The sequence below is a fragment of the Nomascus leucogenys genome, chromosome 22a (assembly GCF_006542625.1).
Source record: "Nomascus leucogenys isolate Asia chromosome 22a, Asia_NLE_v1, whole genome shotgun sequence".
Classification (NCBI taxonomy): Eukaryota; Metazoa; Chordata; class Mammalia; order Primates; family Hylobatidae; genus Nomascus; species Nomascus leucogenys.
Window position 1 is genome coordinate 163915 of NC_044402.1, and position 22018 is coordinate 185932.

General features: G+C 39.3%; 1 gene segment (V, D, J or C); it reads left to right on the top strand.

Moving 5' to 3' along the window:
* The first annotated feature begins 11768 nt into the window (after positions 1-11768).
* Positions 11769-21592, top strand: LOC115832486. The segment is given in 3 exon segments: positions 11769-11814; positions 11918-12244; positions 21561-21592. Coding segments are annotated over 3 exon segments (405 nt in total).
* The last annotated feature ends 426 nt before the right edge of the window (positions 21593-22018 follow it).

Below are 22018 nucleotides of genomic sequence, written 5' to 3' on the forward strand. Positions count from 1 at the left end.
CCAAAACAACATGGTACTGACATAAAAGTAGGCTCATAGACCACCGGGACAAAATAGAGAACCCAGAAATAAAGCCACATATGTAAATCCAACCGAAGCTTTGCAAAATGTACCAAATTTTAAACTGAGAAATAGACACCACATTTAATAAATGGTACGAGAAAAACTAGCAAGCCACATGTAAAAGAATAAAACTGGATTTCTGTCACCACATAAAAGACCAACTCAAGATGAATCCGGTACTTAACTATAAGACATTAAACACAAAAATTCTAGAAAACAATATTGGAAAGACACTTTTAGACATCAGGGTAGGCAAAGAATTTATAACTGAGACCCCAAAAGCAAATGCAGCAAAAACAAAACTAAATTTATGCAAAAACCTATTTAAACTAAAGTGGTGTTCACAGCACAACGAAGAGTCAACGGAGTAAAAAGACGACTCACAGAACGGGAGAAAGTATGTGCAAACTTCACATCTGACAAAACATTAGTATTCGGAATCTACAAAATACTAAAACAAGTCGCCAAGAAAAAAGCAAATGATCCCATTTAAAAGTGGACAAGGGACATAGATAGATAGTTCTCAGAAGAAGATATACAAATGGACAACAAACATGAAAAACTGTGTAACATCACTAATCATCAGGAAAATACAAATTAAAACCACAATCTAATAACACCTACTCCTGCAAGAATGGCCACCATAAAAAGTCAAAAAACAAAAGGGAATGCTTATACACTGCTGGTGAAAATGTAATTTAGTATAACCACTATGGAAAACACTATTGAGATTTCCTGAAAAGCAGAAAAGTAGATCTACTATTTTTTTTTCTTTTTTGAGATGGAGTCTCTCTCAGTCACCCAGGCTGGAGTGCAGTGGTGCAATCTCATCTCATTGCAACCTCCGCCTCCCGTGTCAAGTGATTCTCCCGCCTCAGCCTCCGGAGTATCTGGGATTACAGGCACCCGCCATCATGCCTGGCTAATTGTTTTTTGAATTTTTATAGAGAAGGGGTTTCCCCACGTTGGCCAGGCTGGTCTCCAACTCCTGACCTCAGCTGATCCTCCCCCCTCGGCCACCCAAATTGCTGAAATTACAGGCGTGCAGCACCATGCCTGGCCAGATCTACTGTTGATCCAGCAATCTCATAACTGGAGAGCTCCCCAAAGGAAATAAAGTCATTATATGAAAAAGACGTGTATATGTATGTTTATAGCAGCAGAATTCAAAATTGAAAATATGTGAAACCAGTTTAAATGCCCATTGACCAATGAGTTCATAAAGAAAATATGACATCGCCTGTAATCCCAGCACTTTGGGAGGCCGAAGAGGGCGGATCACGAGGTGAGGAGATCGACACCATCCTGGCCAACATGGTGAAACCCCGTCTCTACTAAAAATACAAAAAATTTGCCGGACCTGTTGGCATGCACCTGGAGTCCCAGGTACTCAGGAGGCTGAGGCAGGAGAATTGCTTGAACCCGGGAGGCAGAGGCTGCAGTGAACCGAGACTGCACCACTGCACTCCAGCCTGGGTGACAGAGCAAGACTCTGCCTCAAAAAAAAAAAAAAAAAAAGAAAAAGAAAATTTGACATATGTACATCATGGAATACTACCAAGCCATTAAAGGGAATGGCATAATGTCCTTTGCAGCAACTTGGATGAAGCTGGAGGTAATTAGTGTAAGTGAAGTTACACGGGAGCTTATAAGTGGGAGCTGGGCTATGAACTTGCAAAAGGACTTTGGAGACTCAGAGGGGAAAGAATAGGGTAGATACTAGAGAGAAAATAACTACACTTTGGGTACAGTGTACACTATTCAGGTGATGAATGTACTAAAATCTCAGAATTTATTGCTATATAATTCCTCCATCCAACAAAAAAAATTTACCCCCAAAGCTATTGAAATTAAATAAAAATCAACCTACAAAAATAAGTATCTTCTGTATACACTAAAAAATGATTATTCAAAATTAAAATCAAGAAAATAAATCTAAATACAACAGCTTAAAATTCATAAGTTACCAAAATAAATTTAACAAGGATACAAAATATCTGCACATTGAAAATTATAATATATTGATTAAAATGGAAGAAAACACAAATAAATGGAAGGCTATCTTGTGTTCTTGTGTTACTGGAACATACATTGTTAATATGTCCACCCTAACCTAAGCATTTACAGATTCAATGCAATCCCACTCAAAATTTCAAAGACATGCATTTACATAAATTGAAAAAAAAAAACTCTCTAATTTGAATGGCTGGGGTGATTGACCCCGACTATCAAGTTGAAATCAGACTACTACTCCACAGTGGAGGTGAGAAAGAGTATGTCTGGGATACAGGAGATTTCTTAGGGCATCTCTTAGTATTACTTTGCCATGGGATTAAGGTCAATGGGAAACTAAAACAACCTAATTCAGGCAAGAATACAAATGGCCCAGATACTTCAGAAATAAAAGTTTGGGTCTTCACCCAGATTAGAAAACCTGACCAGCCAAGGTACTTGCTGAAGGCAAAACAAATACAGAACGGGTAGTAGAAGAAGGTAGTTGTCAATACCAGGAACAACCATACGACCAGAAGTGGGGACCGTAATTGTCATGCGTATTTTCTCCATATCTTGCATGTGTATAACTGTACTAAGAAAATATCTTCATTGTGCCAGACACAGTGGCTCATGTAATCCCAGCACTTTAGGAGGCCAAGGTGGGTGGATCACCTGAGGTCTAGAGGTCGAGACCAGCTTGACCAGTATGGTGAAACCCCGTCTCTACCAAAAACACAAAAATTAGCCCGGCGTGGTGGCAGGCGCCTGTAATCCCAGCTTCTCAGAAGGCTGAGACAGGAGAATAGCTTGAACCCTGAACCCGGGAGGCAGAGGTTGCAGTGAGCCAAGATTGTACCACTGCACTCCAGCCTGGGCAACAGACTGAGACTCCATCTAAAAAACAAACAAACAAACAAACAAAAATATATTAATTGTTTTCATTGAATTTGTTTTCTTTTTATCATGTGTCACAAGATTTATTGACTTCCTATCAACATTTAAATGTTGCTGAGAATATGGCTCTGTATTATTGAGTCAAAGGTACCAAATGAAGGGACATCAGTGTGAGCCCAGACACAAAATTTCCTGCAGGGAGAAGGGAGGAGGCTGGGCTGCAGGGGGCACTCAACACACACAAAAGACAGGGACAGTTCCAGGGGCAGGGGCAGGTGCAGGTGAAGGCAAAGGTCTACTTTCCTTCCAGATCTGTGGATTCCTCTGCGTCCAACAGTTCCCCTGGGCCTCTGTCTTTATGTCTCTGGGTTAGTAAAGTTTGCTCCTATAGGAGGAAACATTGTCATTTGTCACAAAGGTGAATAATGGAGAACTAAAGATATTGAGTGTGAGTGGATATGAGTGAAAAAACAATAATTATGTGTGGCAGGTTCTGACCAAAATGTCTCTGTGTTTGTACATGTCTAATGTGAGGTGCAGGTGGTGGAGTCTGAGGGAGGGGCATGGGGCAGAAAAGTGCGCAGGAGGCTGGGTGAGGCTGTAGACACTGTCAATCCACTACACCAATCTCACAACCACTGCTGGAGAAGGTGGGAGTGTGATGGAGCTTCCCAACAACCCTGTGGTCTAAGCTAAGTCCATCAAGGCCGCTGGTTCCTCCTGGAGCATAGCTGTCCATCAGGAATCCCCCATGTGCCCAGCAGCAGCCACACATTAGCATCTTCAATGTGCACAGTCGTGGTTTGGGAGGAGATCTAGGATGTGTCTCTTTGACAAAACCTGGGTGCTGACGTCAGAGAGCTGTGCCAGGTGTCTGGTCCAGGTGCTCTCTGGTGTTAGAAGTATATGAGGTGCATTCTCAGGGTGGAAACACCTGTTATGGAAATGTACATAAGAAAACATGATTTTCCTTGGTTCTCTTAGATGACATGGAGAAGCAAGCACGCAGCCTGCAAACAATTGTAATTTCCTACTTTATCCCAAGTTCATTGATTATTGTAAACCTTGGTTTCTGTCCAAGTACAGAGATATTGATTAGAGTGAGTTTGGTTCTTTCCACACACCAACCCTCACGTCCCCCAGATAAAGAGCACATTGTCCTTACTCTGAGTCTGAGGGAGGAGAAGGTCCTGTACAACTAAGGGCCTGCAGAGACCCCCGTGTGCAGCTTTGCAGAGTCAGATCTTTCCTCATGTGAGGTGACCTCCATGGCCCATGATTGCTGCTCAGGTCTAATTGTGGATTCAGGATTAGGACATCCTTTAGGCTATCACAGGTCAACTAGATTCTGAAAAATCACTGTTATCATAGATAGAGGTAATAATTCAATACCCGTTCCCCTGACAGCAGATTCTCTTTCTCATTTGGTTGAAAGTTTGAAGAAAATAAGTGACCATTTATTATTCTTATTCTAACTTTAATATCCACTATTTGTTCTAGGGGATTCACAAATTTCAAAACACTGAGTTCTTCATTCTCATGAAAATGTGCATAGCTGTGAATTTCAACGTGTTGTTCAGAACCTGTGCATGCCGACATCTGTGTTTCTCGTGCATTCTTGGCCTGGCGAAGCCCTCACAGACCCTCTCCCTCATCTGTGCTGTGTCTGCATTCTCCATCACAACCAGTGCTTCCTGCTGGAGCTGGATCCATCAGCTCCCCAGGGAAGGGACTGGAGTGAATCAGGTGCACGGATCATGAGGGAGAGCACAACGCAACCCATTCCCCAAGAGTCCAGTCACCATCTCCAGATCCACATCCAAAAAACTGTTTTTCCTACAGCTGAGCTACCTGAGCAAAGAGTACACAACCATGAATTTTTACACAAAAGATACAGCGAGGGGAAGTCATTGTGAGCCTAGAAACAAACCTCGCTGCAGGGAAGCTCAGGAACTGCGGGAGGCCCTCGGGACACCAGGGGGCGCTCAGGACACACATCAAGGCAGGTGCAAGGGGAAAAGGTGCTGGAGATGGGGTTTGGCGTCACCATCATATTTCACCACTGGACACCGCCACTATGTTTATTCTCACGTACGTGATTCTTTGTATTATTAGAAAATGGCATTTAGGTAAATGAATAACCATATGTAGGTGCATCAAGTCGTCCTCTCTCTTTTTTTTTTTTTTTTTTTTTGACGGAGTCCTGCTCTGTCACCCAGGCTGGAGTGCAGTGGCGCGATCTCGGCTCACTGCAACCTCCGCCTCCCGCGTTCAAGCGATTCTCCTGACTCAGCGTCCCGAGTAGCTGGAATTACAGGTGTGCGCCACCACGCGCGGCTAAGTTTTGTATTTTTAGTAGAGACTGGATTTCGCCATATTGGCCAGGCCGGCCTCAAACTCATGATGATCTCAGTTGATCCGCCTGCCTCGGCCTCCCAAACTGCTGGGATTACAGGCATGAGCCACCGCGCCCGGCCCGTCCTCTCCATCTTACCTGGAACTTTTCCATTAAGACTCTGAGTCCCTGGATTTATTTGAGAATCTCATAAATCATGGTCAATTATGTCTTTCTCCTCTTTCTCCCTTCTTCACTCCTCTCTAGCTCACAAACTGAAACACACACAGAATTTTCTAACTTCAATTACCTGATGTGTTGAAGACAATTGATTAAAGGCAGCTTTTCCAGTTTAGCCACTGTTCATGTTGTTGTAAGAATTAGAACGTTGTGTTTCTTAGCTGCGTGCTTCTCTAAGATGAGTAGCAGCTTTTTTTTATAATACCCAGAGGCTGAAAGCAATCTGAATATCAATCAGCAGCTTAATCAGTAAACACAAGGTGGTAAATTCACTCACTGGGAAAACACCAATTGTTACAATCAGGTATGGCTGGATACTCTCAACAGCAAGTGTAAATTCACAAGTATATATGATGATCAAAATAAGACAAACAAATACAAGTACATACATACTGTTCCACTTTCACAAATTCTATAAAATGAATGCTAATCTAAAGTTACATAAAGAAAACCAGTAGTTGACTCGGGACCTGGTGTGAAAAGGGAAGGGTTAGGAACCAGAAATTGTAGGAAATGAAGAAGAAATTTTGAGGGTAGTGGAGTTTTTTCTATGTTGATGAAGGTAATAGTTATGTCACTATTAATCAAATTGTACACATTATGGGATGCCTATTATTTGTGAATTTCACCCTATTAAAATATTACAAGTTAAAACAAGTATACTTTTGTAGAAAATTAGTTAGACATAGATGAATGAAATGTATGATAAATAAAAAAAGAAAATCACAGAACAATAGCATAAGGACTTCACTCATCAAACTGAAGAAATTTTAGATTTCTCAACGCAGAATTAAAGATTTAATTAGACGTACTTAAGAAATCAAAGACTCCTGGATATACACACGAATAAACCTAAGTCCACCTGTATTTTTAGGGAAACGCTAGAATACAAGAAAATAATGTCATGATTTCACTACATAACGGGGGTTAATGAAATCACACCAGGCATGTCCAGCAGTGTCCTGGGGTTGGTTCAGGGAACAGGTGTGTCCTCTGGTTAGGAGCTGTGACACCAAGCTATAGCATCAGTTCTAGCTGACACCATAAAAAGGCCAAGAGATCACAAGTAAAATGTCATGTAGATGTCACATCTGTGGGTGCCGCACACTCCCCCATGTGAATACGGAAAGGTTAATTACACTCTTCAGGCGTCTGCCGAGAGTACAGCTGGTCTCTCGGGAATGTCCAAAATGGCTTAATAGAGCAAGAAAGGAGACGGCTCAGGGTTCCTACAGTGGCTTGGTGGTGTGGGCAGAGTGAGGGTTCTCACTCAAGAAAGGAGTTTGTGGGGTTTGAACCTCCAAATGGCTTCAAATGGGGTAATTCCTGTGATTCCTAACTAGATTCACCTCGTGTGGGAAAGAAAGGAGATGATGGAGGAATAAGCATTAAGTTATCAGCAGTCAGACATCAAAACAATAGTCTGATGACTTATTCTATGTAGCAACTATAAAAATCGTTCCAGGCGCGGTGGCTCAAGCCTGTCATCCCAGCATTTTGGGAGGCTGAGGCGGGTGGATCATGAGGTCAGGAGTTCAAGACCAGCCTGGTCAATATGGTGAAACCCCGTCTCTACTAAAAATACAAAAAAAAAAAAAATAGCTGGGTTGTGGTGGCGGGGGCCTGTAATCCCAGCTACTCAGGAGGCTGAGGCAGGAGAATAGCTTGATCCCAGGGGGCGTAGGTTGTAGTGAGCCGAGATCACACCACTGCACTGCAGCCTGGGTGACAGAGCAAGACTCCATCTCAAAAAAAAAAAAAAAGAATAAAAAAATATCAGCCCAATATGGGTGGACAACAACCAGGCCTACAAAAAAGGAGAAGACTGTTTATAAGAATAAGCAAATCATAATGAAAATTAGGAGGAAAACAAGGAGAGCGAGGTGAAAGGCACGGGGCAGGGGATTAGACAAGGGTCCTGTTCCAATGTCTTGTGTGGAGACTTTTCACTATCTAAAATCATCCACCTATTCTGAATGTCTTAGGTGAACTGTCTGCTCCAAAACGTCAGAACCACCAGAGGATTTTTGAGGATACTCAGTTTAATATCTTATATTTGAGGTGCCTTACAATTGCGTAAAATTGTTAGTTATTATTAGTATAATTAGAGATAGGGTCTCACTGTGTCACACAGGTTGGAGTGCAGTGGCACAATCTTAGCTCACTGTTACCTTGAACTTCTGGCTCACATAATCCTTCTGTCTCAGCCTTCTGAGTATCATGGACCACACACAGCTGATTTAAAAAAATTCTTTCATAGAAATGGGATCTCTCTATGTTGCCCAGGCTGGTCTTGAACTCCTGGTCTCACATGATTCCCCTGGTTTTGTTTCTCAAAGTGGTGGAATTAAAGGCATGAGCCACCATGTCTGCTCAGAATTGATTATTTGGTTGCAAAATATTAACCCAAGAATTGACTCCCTGAATTTTCTCTGCAGCATTTTGGTTAATAGTGTCTGATAAGATTTATTTCAATAGTTTCAACAGCAGAGTGTTCTCCTGATGTTTCTTCCAATAGAGATAATTTCATGGTCGAAGATCACAAAATACTATTAAAAGATGACATAAAAAGGAAACCTTAAACTTTTGGTGATTAGAGTGAGTATAATAAAAAATTACTTTCAATATTGTGTAACACACGCCTGCAGTAGGAGGAAGGTGAGCAATGAGGGTAAAATTTCTAAATGTATGAATCTTCCAGCTCCCAAGTCATAGGGCAGTAACTGATGTGTCTTCAGAGAAGGAACGTAATGCCGTAGTGCTAGTGGGATAACTCTTGGCCAAGAGAGTTTCCATATTTTATTAAAGTGGTTATAATTTTTAAATTTAAAGATGCCATCTTTTCAAAATATCCAGAATATTGTGAGTGGGATTGATTCTGTATGATACGAACAGTGGCAATGCCTTCTGTTTAGATAATATTACAAACCAGGTTAAGACTGAGTGTTTGGTGTAATGATGCACCATAACATTATTCTAGCTTCCATACTAGATTTTGTTTTTCTCTTGGTTTGCATTCGTTTCAAATTTATATGTAAGGTCTCTAGAATGTAGGATTTTATTTGAAAGTGTCTTTTCTTGTTGGCCATTTTGATGGGGCTTCCAGAAGATTTAAAAACCTTCTCTGCCTGCAGCACAGTTTAAAATTCTGCACTACAGTAGAACATCTGTATTTAATCCTGGTCTTTGGTTAACTGACAAGCTCTAATAAGTGCAATAATTTCTGCCTTCTGGGCTGATTTTACATCAGGTAGAGGAATATATGCTAAATGAAAATTTGCACTAGTAATATATATTATTAATTAATAACCACCACTTTTATTATTTAAGTGTTATTAATCAATAATTAACATTAAATCAAGGGTCTCAATGGGGATATTACCTAAGGTATACACAAAATATTTTGCTAATCTAGATAAAATGGATGTGAACACACTCTTAGTATCCAGCCATGTCTCCTGTCTATCACATTATTAACCACACAGTAAATTCACTTGGGACTTGTTCTAATTACCTAATTAGTTACTTATTTATCTCAAAGCCTCTAGATTATTATGTGTGACTATTTTAGCAGAGAGTGAAGAAAGACAACCCAGGCTGACGAAACAATGAGGAAAATCACAACCTGATGAAACAGGAAGCCTGGAGGTGAGTGGCTCCAGGATTGAATAATTTGACAGGTCATCTTCCCAGGCAGTTTCTTGTCTCAATTTTCCACACTGATACATCCAGAAAGGCAGCTTCACGCTCCACGTGACTCCCATCATGCAGTGACATGGTGACAACATTCCCAAGGGTCAACATTCCCAAGGTGACAACATTCCCAAGGGAATATTTAACATAACACATATGTTAAATATTGGCTGGAAAAGGGGCAGAGACAGTGCTGCAATTCTTTTCTGAAGGACCATGAATGCCTCAACCAACCATCTCCCCGGCCTCCATGACCAGAAATGCACCACGTGCCCACATGGATATTCATCCCTGATGGGGATAAAACTCCGTTGATGAGGCTGATTATTTTATCATATAAAGTTACTAAAGACTGATTTAAGGGTTTCAAAAACTAATTGAAGTCTGTTGTTCTATGTTCACCAGAGATTACAAATCTTCCAATGATGCCTTCTTTGTTTTTTGTCTGCTTGACTTTGTCTCTTCAACTTGTTCTGTACTCCAGAGAAGCTCTTTCAGCTCCCTCAGGTGCATTCAATTGTTTTATTTAACTGACAGTTTCTAAATCGGTTAAAGACATTAGGCTAAAGACTCCATATTCCTAGGTCCGTATTCCTTTTTCCATATTCCTAGGAAGGCATTGTGACCCAGAGTCTGGGCATGACCTTGTGAGTGTTCCTGACCCCCCTCCATATGAGATGTTGGTCTGGGTGTTCTTGCCACTTTCCCTGGGGTAGAGTCCTCCTGTTTTCCCCAGGTGCTCCCTCCCACAGCTCTAGTGTTCTCAATCAGTGTCACCACCTTCCAGATCTTCTGCCCTGCCCTGCAGACTAAGGCTCTGATTCCATAAGCAAGACAGAGGAGCTGCTTCTCAGTAGATCTTTGGTGAGGACCTCTGTTCCCATCTCAATTCCTATAGGGTTGAATCAGTGTTCCTAGGATTCTGGTGTCAGTGGCTTGTCCCTGCAGAGTAAATTTTTAGTTCCGTAGGGGGAATAAGGGAGTTGGGTCTGAATACATTTCAGATGTCGAAGATCTTGTTCTCTCCCAGAAAGACACTTCGGGAAAGTAAGATTTTGGTAACTGTCCCCTTTCTTGGGGAAAGGGATTCAAGAGGATAGGTTGCTTTTGGGCATGTGGTCCCTTAAAATTTCACATTAAAAAGCGTTTCCCACACTCAATTTCAAGCTGTCCAATACATATTTCTATTTTTTCTTGGAACAGACTATATTTTATATTCCAGACTCTGCCTTAGGTAATTTCAAACCCTGGCTTTGTTACTCTCTACAAGAAATTGCTTCTCCCTAAACTTCAGATTTGTTGTGTGTTTTGAAACTTTATCAGAAATATTAAAGAAAGTTGGCAAAATTCCACCCTCCGTTTCTCTGTTATTGTTGATGCGGTTGTAAAAAATAAGAAAAATATATTCCTTTTTTATGTACATTTCCAAGCTTAGTAGCAAATTTTTAGTAACACCCAGAATAAAAAATTCAAATATTGTTTAGCTGCTTAATAGAAAAACAAATTACAGTAAATTTATTTGTTAGAATGCTACCCAGTATTTACAATAAGCAAACATCTGATATACCCAACTACAAGGTAAAATATCTATTTATGCTAACTAAAATAAGCCAAACAAATGAGAATATACACTATTTTATTTCATTTTTATAAATTCTGAAAAATTAAAATGAATTTGCAGCAGTGTAAAGATCAGTAGTTGCCAGGGAAATGGTAGAAGAAAGAAAGGAAAAGGAGAAAGAATACAGAAGAACAAAAGGAAATGTTGAGAATTCTCTTGTCCAACTTGATAAAGATTATGGTTACATCATGTTTATCAAGTGTAATCTTTAAATATGTGAAAGTTTATTATCTGTAAACTAAAAGTTATAAACTTTATTACAAGCAAAAATTGAAACTTAGACAAGGAGTGATAGAAAGAGAAAAATGTATATTAAATTTCAGAAATACTTAAGAATGTATCTGCCTGAACCCTAGTTCTCACCATATCTTTAGGTGAATGCTAAAATGCAGCAAAATCACACATGTTCTCACTACAGAAAGTGGATTCTGTCCTGGAGTTGGTTCAGGGAGTTATTGGGGCCGGTGATGAGGAGCACAGGCCAAGATACCAGGGATTACTCATCCCAAACATGAGCTTTAACATACATACTTAGTCCCTTTTCCACGTGTGGTTTACTTCCACATCTGTACATGGAGAGACCACTGACTGACAAAATATAACTTATACAAATATGTAAAATTAAATAGGGTGATCAGTTCAAGGTGTTTATCACAGCATAACTTTATAATAAGACAGCATATTTTCCAAATACCGTCATTGTCACCAAACTCCTGCAAGGCACAGTCATCTTATCTGGGCCGCGTCCTCTCCCCAGGTGTCCCACCCCAGAGCTTGGTATATAGTAGGAGACATGCAAATAGGGCCCTCCCTCTGCTGATGAAAATGAGCCCAGACCTGACCCTGCAGCTCTGGGAGAGGAGCCCCAGCCCTGGGATTCCCAGGAGTTTCCACTTGGTGATCAGCACTGAACACAGAAGACCAACCATGGAGTTTGGGCTGAGCTGGGTTTTCCTTGTTGCTATTTTAAAAGGTAATTCATGGTGTACTAGAGACACTGAGTGTGAGGGGACATGAGTGAGAGAAACAGTGGATTTGTGTGGCAGTTTCTGACCAGAGTGTCTCTGTGTTTGCAGGTGTCCAGTGTGAGGTGCAGCTGGTGGAGTCTGGGGGAGGCTTGGTACAGCCAGGGGGGTCTCTGAGACTCTCCTGTGCAGCTTCTGGATTCACCTTTAGTGATTATGCCATGAGCTGGGTCCGCCAGGCTCCAGGGAAGGGGCTGGAATGGGTAGGTTTCATTAGAAGCAAAGCTTATGGTGGGACAACAGAATACGCCGCGTCTGTGAAAGGCAGATTCACCATCTCAAGAGATGATTCCAAAAGCGTCGCCTATCTGCAAATGAACAGCCTGAAAACCGAGGACACGGCCGTATATTACTGTACCAGAGACACAGTGAGGGGAAGTCAGTGTGAGCCCAGACACAAACCTCCCCGCAGGGGCGCGCGGGGCCACCAGGGGGCGCTCGGGACCCACTGAGGACGGGACAGGTCCCAGGAGCAGGTGCAGGGGGAGGTTTCCTTTTTCTTTGGCTGGAAAAGTCACGTTTGTCTTCCCAGGACTCGAGCCTTCTAGGCTGTGATATTTTATTACTTGTATTTACTGTTCATTTATTATCGTTAGTTTTTAAATTTTGGTAATTTTTACAACTCTATGGATATATTTTTAAGTATATACTTTCTAGAAATAAACATTCCTAATTATTTGCACTGATTCGTCCAGAGTTTTATTAACATTTGTTGACATCAGCAACTACATAGCTATAGGGACAAACAATTTTAACGATAGAGAGTTGTTTAGGCCTGAAACCCCGTTTATACTAAAAATTTACAAAAATTAGTCTGGCGTGGTGAGGGGTGCCTGTAATCCCAGCTACTCGGGAGGCTGAGCAAGGAGAATTGCTTGAATCCGGGAAGCGGAAGTCGCAGTGAGTGGAGTGGAGTGCCACTACATTCCGGCCTGGCGACAGAGCGAGACTTTGTATGAAAGAAAGAAAAGAAAGAAAGAAAGAAAAGAAAGAAAGAAAGAAAGAAAGAAAAAGGAAGGAAGGAAGGAAGGAAGGAAGGAAGGAAGGAAGGAAGGAAGGAAGGAAGGAAGGGAGGGAGAGAGAGAGAGAGGAAGGAAAGAAGGAAGAAAAGAAGGGAAGAAAGAAAAAAGATGTATAAACACGCAGACCTATGCATATAAACATAGGGATTTATATTAAACATTACAATAAAATAATTCTAAAAATGTGTCCTAAGGAATCAAACATAATGATGAAGTAAATATAAATGTTAGAGTAATTTATAATTGATTTGTTATTTTTAATTGTTTACATGAATTTATTTCTATTTGTTCATTTAAAAGTAGTATATTGGTCATTTCAAGAGTGCTAACAGTAAATTTCAGATGTTGTTACAATATATGATAAGAATTTGAGGTGGTGAATGATAATTATCTTATTTCTCAATTATCTTAGTTATTCCATATTGTATTCACAAACCATAACATTGCTTCTTACCTTATAAATATAAACAACCATAATTTATGAAATTACAATAATTTTCTTCATTTTAATTTTTTAATTTATCCCACATCACTATCTTTTTCTTTGCTTCCAGATCTCACTGGACCATCTTGAGGGCCCATTCACTCCCCTGTCTCCCGAAGACTCCTGGAGAGGCTGCAGGACTGGCAGAAGGAGGTGCCCCGTGTGAGTTCACACGACCTGGAGCCTCCCTCTCCTTGGATTAGGCCGTCTCCTTGGGATCACAGGGCTCTTCATTATCCTCACCCCGCTGTTGTACCCAACAAGCAACATCACACTTCAGTTCATCACGCTTTGCTTTAATTTTCTAAATCATCGTGAAGGTGATAATTTTAACAGTAAATGTATCACAACCAAATACGATAAGCCCTTTTCCATGGGACAGGGTTTCTTATCAGGATATACATGTATTACGGATTCTCAATTTATTCGTAGATGAGATGCTAATATCTCCATATTGTAGATGATTCTGCTAAGTCATCTCTTAAAATTAATTTTTCCACAGACTCAAATAAATGATATAATTACAAATTTCAGGTGTAATAGCTGAGCCAACATTGAGACTATATTAACATTTAGAACATGAATTTGCAAATATTGTTATTTTCCTGTTGGCTATCCCCAATTGTGATTTTATAAAGAATATTATAAATTTATCCTGATAAATCAGGTTAAAATATTATATCACTATTTATTAACTTTTATAACCAATAATATAAAATGTTCCACATATTTTTTCAGTCATGTTTTACTTATCCATGACGTGTGTTTATTAATTTTTCATTTTAAGATGCCACCTTTATCTTTCTTATTTCTGGGATTTTATTCTAGTAGATAGAGCTGAATGCATTTTAATAATTATTGTAAAATCACATTTACATTTTGCATTTTAATTTTCATATATATTTTATTAATATTTTAATTTCAATATAAAATATTTTCCTACAAATGTCAATTTTTTATTTTTATGAGACGAAATTAACCTATACGAAATACATATATTTTCAACGTACAGTTTGAGGGTTTCTGGCAAATGTGCACACATTTGTCTCCAGCATCTAAGTTATGATGAGGAGCAGGTCTGTCTCCACAACAAGTGTCCTCTTTGGTGCTTCCAGTCAGCTCACACATAAGGAATTTTTTTTCAAATTTAATTTAAATACAGAGGGTAAATGTTTGGATTTGTCACAGGGGATTATTGAGTGATGGTGAGGTTTGGAATACAGATTCCACCATCCTGTCCCTCCACTCTCCAGCAGTCCACAGTGTCTATCGTTCTCGTATTTATGTCCATGTGTGCTCAATGCTGAAGTCTTACTTAGGAGAATATGTGATATTCAGTTTTCTGCTCCTACATTAATTTGTTTATGATTAAGGGCTCTAGCTTCTTTCATTTTACTGCAAAGGACATGATTTCATTCTTTTTCATGGCTGTGTAGTATCATATATTGTAGATGTACCACATTTTCTACATTCAGTCTACCATTGATGTGCATCTGGGTTGATCTATGTCTTTGCCACTGTGAATAGCACAGCAGTGAACATACATGTGCATGTGTCTTTTTGGTAGAATTATTTGCTTACTTTTCAGTGTATACCCAGTGATGGGATTGCTGCGTAAAATGATATCTCTGTTTTAAGTTCTTTGAGAAATCTCCAGTCTGCTTTCCAAAGTGGAAACACCAATTTATATTCCCCTCATCAGTGTATAAGTGTTCTCTTTTCTCCACAGTCCCACGAGCATCCGTTGTTTTTTGACTTTTTAGTGATAGCCATTCTGAGTGGTGTGTGGCTGCACACCTACAACCACCTCATCTTTGATAAGGCTGATGAAAACAAGCAATGAGGAAGGGACTTCCTGTTCAATAAATGGTGCTGGGACAACTGGCTAGGCATATGATGAAGACTGAAGCTGGACGTCTACTTTCAACATATATAAAATTAACTCAAAATTCATTAAAGTTTTAAATGTAAGACCTCAAACCATAAAAATCCTTGAAGACAACCTAGGAAATACTCTTCTTGACATCAGGTTTGACAAAAAAATTTTGGCTGAGTATCCAAAACCAACTGCAATAAAAAGAAAAATAGACAAGTGGGGCCTAATTAACTGAGGAATTCCTGCTCAGCAAAACAAACAAACAAGCAAAAAAAACTATCAGCACAGTACTCAGACAACCTACAGAATGTGGAAAGATATTCACAAACGTTCCATCCAACAAAGCCCTAATATCCAGAATCTATAGGGAAATTAAACAAATCAAGAAGCAAAAAATAATGATAATAATAACCCCATTAAAAATGGGCTGATATGGTTTGCTGTGTCCCCACCCAAATATCAACTTGAATTGTTTCTCCCAGAATTCCCTTGTGTTGTGAGATGGACCCAGGGGGAGGTAATTGAACCATGGGGGCCTGTCTTTCCCGTGCTATTCTCTTGGTAGTGAATAAGTCTCACCAGATCTGATGAGACTTATCAGGGGTTTATCTGATGGGTTTATCGGGGTTTCCGCTTTTGCTTCTTCCTCTTTTTCTCTTGCCATCACCAGGTAAGGAGTGCCTTTTACCTGCCACCATGTTTTGGAAGCCTCCACAGCCATGTGGAACTGTAATTCCAATTAAACCTCTTTTTGTTCCCAGTTTTGGGTGTGCCTTTGTTAGCAGTTTGAAAATGGACTAATGCGTGGGCAAATGGCAAAGACACTTCTCAAAGGAATACATACAAGTGACCAGCAAATATATTTTTAAAATGTTTAACATCACTAATCATCAGAGAAATGCAATTAGAAAAATGTTCTGATTTCTGTCACTATAGGTCCATTTTCTTGTTTTGAACTTCATATACATGGAATAAAATATTGCAGCTCATTTTTGTAAGAAGCTTTTACTATCTGTGAGGTTCATTCATGTGATAGCATTCTATCAAGGTTTTGTCAACATATGTATAAATAGGTATGTACTCATACACATACAGATATTTCATATCTGAAGCAGTCCATTGCGTTAATGACAGATTATTAAATAAATAAATCAGTTCATTAAGTGAATAAGTGACAATATGTATATCTAGTTTCCTGTTGATGGAATTTAAATTTGTTTCCAAAATAAATATCATAAACAAAACTGTCATACATATCTTTGTACAAGTTCTTCTGTTTATATTCACACATTTTTATTGATAAAATATGTAGAAATACAAGTATGCATTATAGCTTCTCAGCTTTATGGAACTATCGCTGACAAACAAAATTTTATGTATTTAAGGTACACCAATTGATGCATTGATATTCTTAGGGAAATGCTCATAATGATCAAGGTAATTGGCATGCCTATCATCTCAGAGAGTTAACATTTTATGCCTTTAATTTATTGTGTGTGTGTGATGAAATCACCTAATATCTATTCATCTGGCAAAAGATATGTTTATAACACAACATTCATTAGTATAGTCACATTGCTGTAGGTTCGATCTCCAGAACTATTTCAACCTATGTATTAGTCCATTCTCACCCTAATGTAAGGAACTACCTGAGACTGGGAAATTTATGAAGAAAAGTGGTTTAGTTGACTCACAGTTCTGCAAACTTAACAGCAAGTATTACTAGGAGGTATCAGGAAATTTACAGTCATCACGGAAAGTGAAGGGGAAGCAAGGACCGTCTTCACATGCTGGCAGGAGACAGAGAGAAAGAGCAAGGGAAGATGAGCCACACTTTTAAACCATCAGATCTTGTGAGAACTCTATCACAAGAACAGCAAAAGGGAAGACCGCCCACATGATCCAAACACTCCCCATCAGACACCTCCTACAACACTTGGGGATTAAAATTTGACATGAGATTTGGGTGAAAACACAGAGCCAAACCATATCATTCCACCCATGGTCCATCAAAAATCTCATGTCCTTCTCACATTGCAAAATATCATTATGCCTCCTCAACAGTCTTCCAGGCTTAACTCATTTCAGCATTATCACAAAAATCTATAGTCTAAAGTCACCTCTAAGACAAGGTAAATTTCTTCCCCCTATAAACCTGTAAAATCAAAAACAAGCTAGTTACTTCCAAGACACAATGGAGGTGCATGTACTGGGTAAATGCTCCCATTCCAAATGGGTGTCATTGGCCACAGAAAAGGGGCTACAGGACCCATGCAAGTCTAAACACCAGTAGGGCAGCCATTAAATGTTAAAGCTACAACATAATCTCCTTTTACCCCATGTCTCACATCCAGGACACACTGATACAAGGGTTGGGCTCCCAAGGCCTTAGGAAGCTCTACCATGTGGCTCGACATGGTACAGTCCCCATGACTGCTTTCATAGGCTGGCATTGAGTTCCTATGGCTTTACAGGCACAGCATGCAAGCTGTTGGTGGATCTACCATTCAGGAATCTGGAGGAAGGTGCCCCTCTTCTCACAGATCCACTAGCCATCTAGTGCCTAGTGCCCAGTGGGTACTCTGTGTGGGGGATCCAACACCACATTTTCCTTCTATGCTGGCCTAGTAGAGGTACTCCATTAGGGATCAGCCCTGTGTCAGACCTCTGCCTGAATACCCAGACATTTTCATACGTCATCTGAAATCTAAGAGGAAGTTCCCAAACCTCAACTCTTGCCTTATGTGCACCTGCAGACTCAACACCACGTGGAAGCAACCAAAGCTTAGGGCTTGCACCCTCTGAAGCAATGGCCTGAGCTGTACCTTGGCCCCTTTAGCCATGGCTGGCATGAGAGGGACAGGGATGTCCCAAGGCTGCACAGAACAGTCGGGTCCTGGGCCCAGACCATGAAACCATTTTTCTCTACTGGGCTTCTGGGCCTGTGATGGGAGGACAGCAGCAAAGATCTCTGAAATGCCCTCGAGATGTTTTTCCCATTGGGCTCCTCATTACTTATGCAAATTTCTGCAGCCCGCTTGAATTTCTTCCCAGGAAATGGATTCTTCTTGTCTACCACAAGATCAGGCTGCAACTTTTTTCAGCCTTTTATGATCTGCTTCCTTTTTAAACATAAGTTCAAATTTCAGACCATCTCTTAATGAATGCATACGACTTACATTTTCAGAAACAGCCAGGGCAAATATTGAATGCTTTGCTACTTAGAAATTTTTTCTGCTGGATGCCTTAAATCATCTCTCCCTAGTTCAACATTGCACAGATCTCTAGGGCAGGGGCAAAATGCCACTAGTCTTTTTGCTGAAGCATAGCAAGTGTGAGCTTCACTCCAGTTCGCAAGAAGTTCTTCATCTTCATCTGAGACCACCTCAGCCTGGACTTTATTGTCCATATCACTATCAGCACTTTGATCAAAACCATTCAGTGAGCCTCTAGGAAGTTTCAAACTTTTCCACATCTTCCTGTCTTCTTGTGAGCCCTCCAAGCTTTACAAGCCTCTGTCCATTACCCAGTTACAAAGTCACTTCCACATTTTTAGGTATCTTAATAGCAGTGCCCACTCCTAGTGTAAATTTTCTGTATTAGTTGATTCTTACACTGCCAAAAAGAACTACCTGAGACTGGGTAATTTATGAAGAAAAGAGTTTAGTAGACTCACAGTTCTTCAGGCTAAACAGGAAGCATTACTGGGAGGCATCAGGACACACAATGATGGCCGAAGGTGAAAGGGATTCAAAAACCTTCTTCGCAAGATGGCAGGAGAGAGACAGCAAGGGAGCCGGGAGGTGCCACACTTTTAAACCATCAGATCTCTTGGGAACTTTATCAGGAGAACAGCAAAGAGGAAGGCCACCCCATTACACAATCACTTTATATTAGGCCCTTCCTTCAACATGTAGTGATTACAATTTGGCATGAGATTTGAGTGGGAACACAGAGCCAAACCGTATCAACCTGCATAACTGAAAGTTATAACCTTTGACCAACATCACCCAATTTTTTCCTCCTCCCAGCCCCTGGGAACTACTATTCTACTCTGCTTCCAAGAGCGTGAATATTTTAGATTCTACATATAAATGAGTTCATGCAACATTTGTCTCTCTGTTTCTAGCTTACTCCACTTAGCAAAGTGTCCTCTATGTGTTGTAAATGTTAGAATTTCCTTGCTTTTAGAAGCAGAATAATATTCACTTTTAGGTAGGAATAAGCCACATTTTATCCGTTGATTCACAGATGGACATTGACTTATTTTCTATGTCTAGGCTATTATGAATAATCTCACAATAAACATATATTTGTCACACTCACTTTATTTTCTCTAGATTTATACTCAGAAGTGGGTATATTCTATGTTCAATTCATGGAGTAATCTTCATGCTGTTTTTTCATAATGGCTGTACTAATTTGCATTTTGTTCCAAACCATACACGGATAACTTTGTACCACATATTCAGGTCTTTGTTAAAGTCTTAAATCCATTTTTAGCTGATTTCTATGTATTGTGTGAGATAAGGTCCATTTTTTTTCGTCTGCCTATGGATGCCCAGTTTTCACAGCACTTGTTGAAGAGACTTCTTTTTCTCTATTGTGTGTTCTTGGCAATTCATCAAAGATCAGTTTATTGGGAAGAAATTGGTGGACTCCCAGGTTGTCTGTAATGTTCTGTTGGATTATATGTCTGTTTAAATGTCAGCATTATACTGTTTTGATTTACATAGATTTGATTTTGAAATTATAGAATATGATATATTCAGTTATATTCTACCCAAAATTATTTTGGCTATTTAAAGCTTTTGTATTTTTACATAAATTGGAGAACTTTTTAATATTTTTGTAAAACCATGCCATGGAGATTATATGTTTATTTTATAGGCATATAATAGATATACCTAATTTGTGGGAACATGTAATATATTAATGCATTTATAAATGTGTAAAGATCAGATCAGGATTGGTGTATCTATCACATTAAACATGTATATTTTCTTTATGCTAGGCACATTTGAACGACTCTCTTCTAGCTATTTTAATGTGTACATTAGATTATTGTTAACTACAGTCACCTTACTCATCTATCAAACATTTAGGTTTTATTTCTCCTATATAACTATATATCTGTATTCAGTATTCAGTAATCAACCTCTCTTTATCCTCTTCTCTCTTGTATCCAACCAGGCTTCTGGTTAACAACAATCTACTCTCTGTCTTCAGGAAATCCAATGTTTTAGTTGTGACGTAAAAGTAAGAAGATGCAATATTTGTCTTTCTGTGCTTGGTTTATTTAACTTAACATTATGGCTTCCACTTCCATTCATATTGTTGCAAATAACAAGATATCAACATTTATAGCTGAATAATATTCTATTGCCTACATCGATTATATTTTTATATCATATCCATTTCTCCACCTACAGAAACTGAGGTTGCTTTCATAATGAGATGTCTTTTCACCCTTCATCTCTGCTAGAAAGTCTGTTCCCTGAAAAACAAATACATACATACATACATACATACATACATACATACATACATACATATTAAAAGCTGGCCAGGATGCCTAGAAAGTAAAACTCATAGACCACTGGTGGAAATGTGAATTAGTGCAGCCATCAAGGGAAAAAATAGAAATACCATATAATCCAGCAATTCAACTGCTGAGTATATATCTATTTAAATATTTAAAAGAAAAAACTAATATTGAAGAGATACCTATACACCCACATTTATTGCAGCACTAATCACAATTTCTAAGATATGAAATCAACATGTGTGTCCATCAACAGATGAATGGATACATAAAATGTGGTATATTTACACAATGGAATATTATTCAGCCTTAACAATGAAATTCTGCCGTTTGAAGCAACATGGATGGAATGGGACACCATTATGTTGAGTGAAATGAGTCAGACACAGAAGAATAAATACCGCGTTTCTCAGTGTTATGTGGAAATTGTAAAAAGTTGATCTTCTAGAAGGAAATAGTAGAGTAGTGGTGATGAGATGCCAGGAATGGGAGGAGACTGAGAGATAAGAAGAGGTTTGTTAACAAACACACAATTACAGGTAGACAGGAGGGATGTGCTCTAGTGTTCTACAGCGCAGTAGGGTGACTACAGCTAACAATATATTGTATATTTTCTGTTTACAAGAAGCCAGAAGACAGAATTTTGCATGCTACCAACACAAATAAATGTTCGTGTCTGAACTGATGAATTTGCTCATTGTTCTGATTTTGGTCATACCAAGTGGCACACATGTATTCAAATATCACACTGTACCCCATAAACACAGTTATTATGTGCCAACTTAGAAAAATCCTTTAATTAAAAAGAATTATATTGGTGTACATTACAAATGATTCAACACAGAGACAGGAATAAATACCATTTTTCTTCAAAATAATGAATTAACTAACAATGTAGTTACATTCATTTGCACCAAATCGTGTATTTGATCATGGCATGCATAGACAGACTTATGCATAGGATAGTATCTTTTAATTTAGACTACTACTTAATACTATAAATGTAAATGATTTTAAAACAACTAAGTAAAAAGAATAAAGTTGAGAAAATGTGTGTGTGGTGTGTGATGTGTGAGCTGTTTCTTGTGCACCACTGTGTCCATGGTGGATGTGTGGTTCATGTGTTTGTTTTTGTTTACTCTGTTTGGGGTTCTCTTTGCTTCTAGGATCTGTAGTTCAGTTTCTTTCACAAAATTGGGAACATTCTTAGCTAATTTTTTTTTCA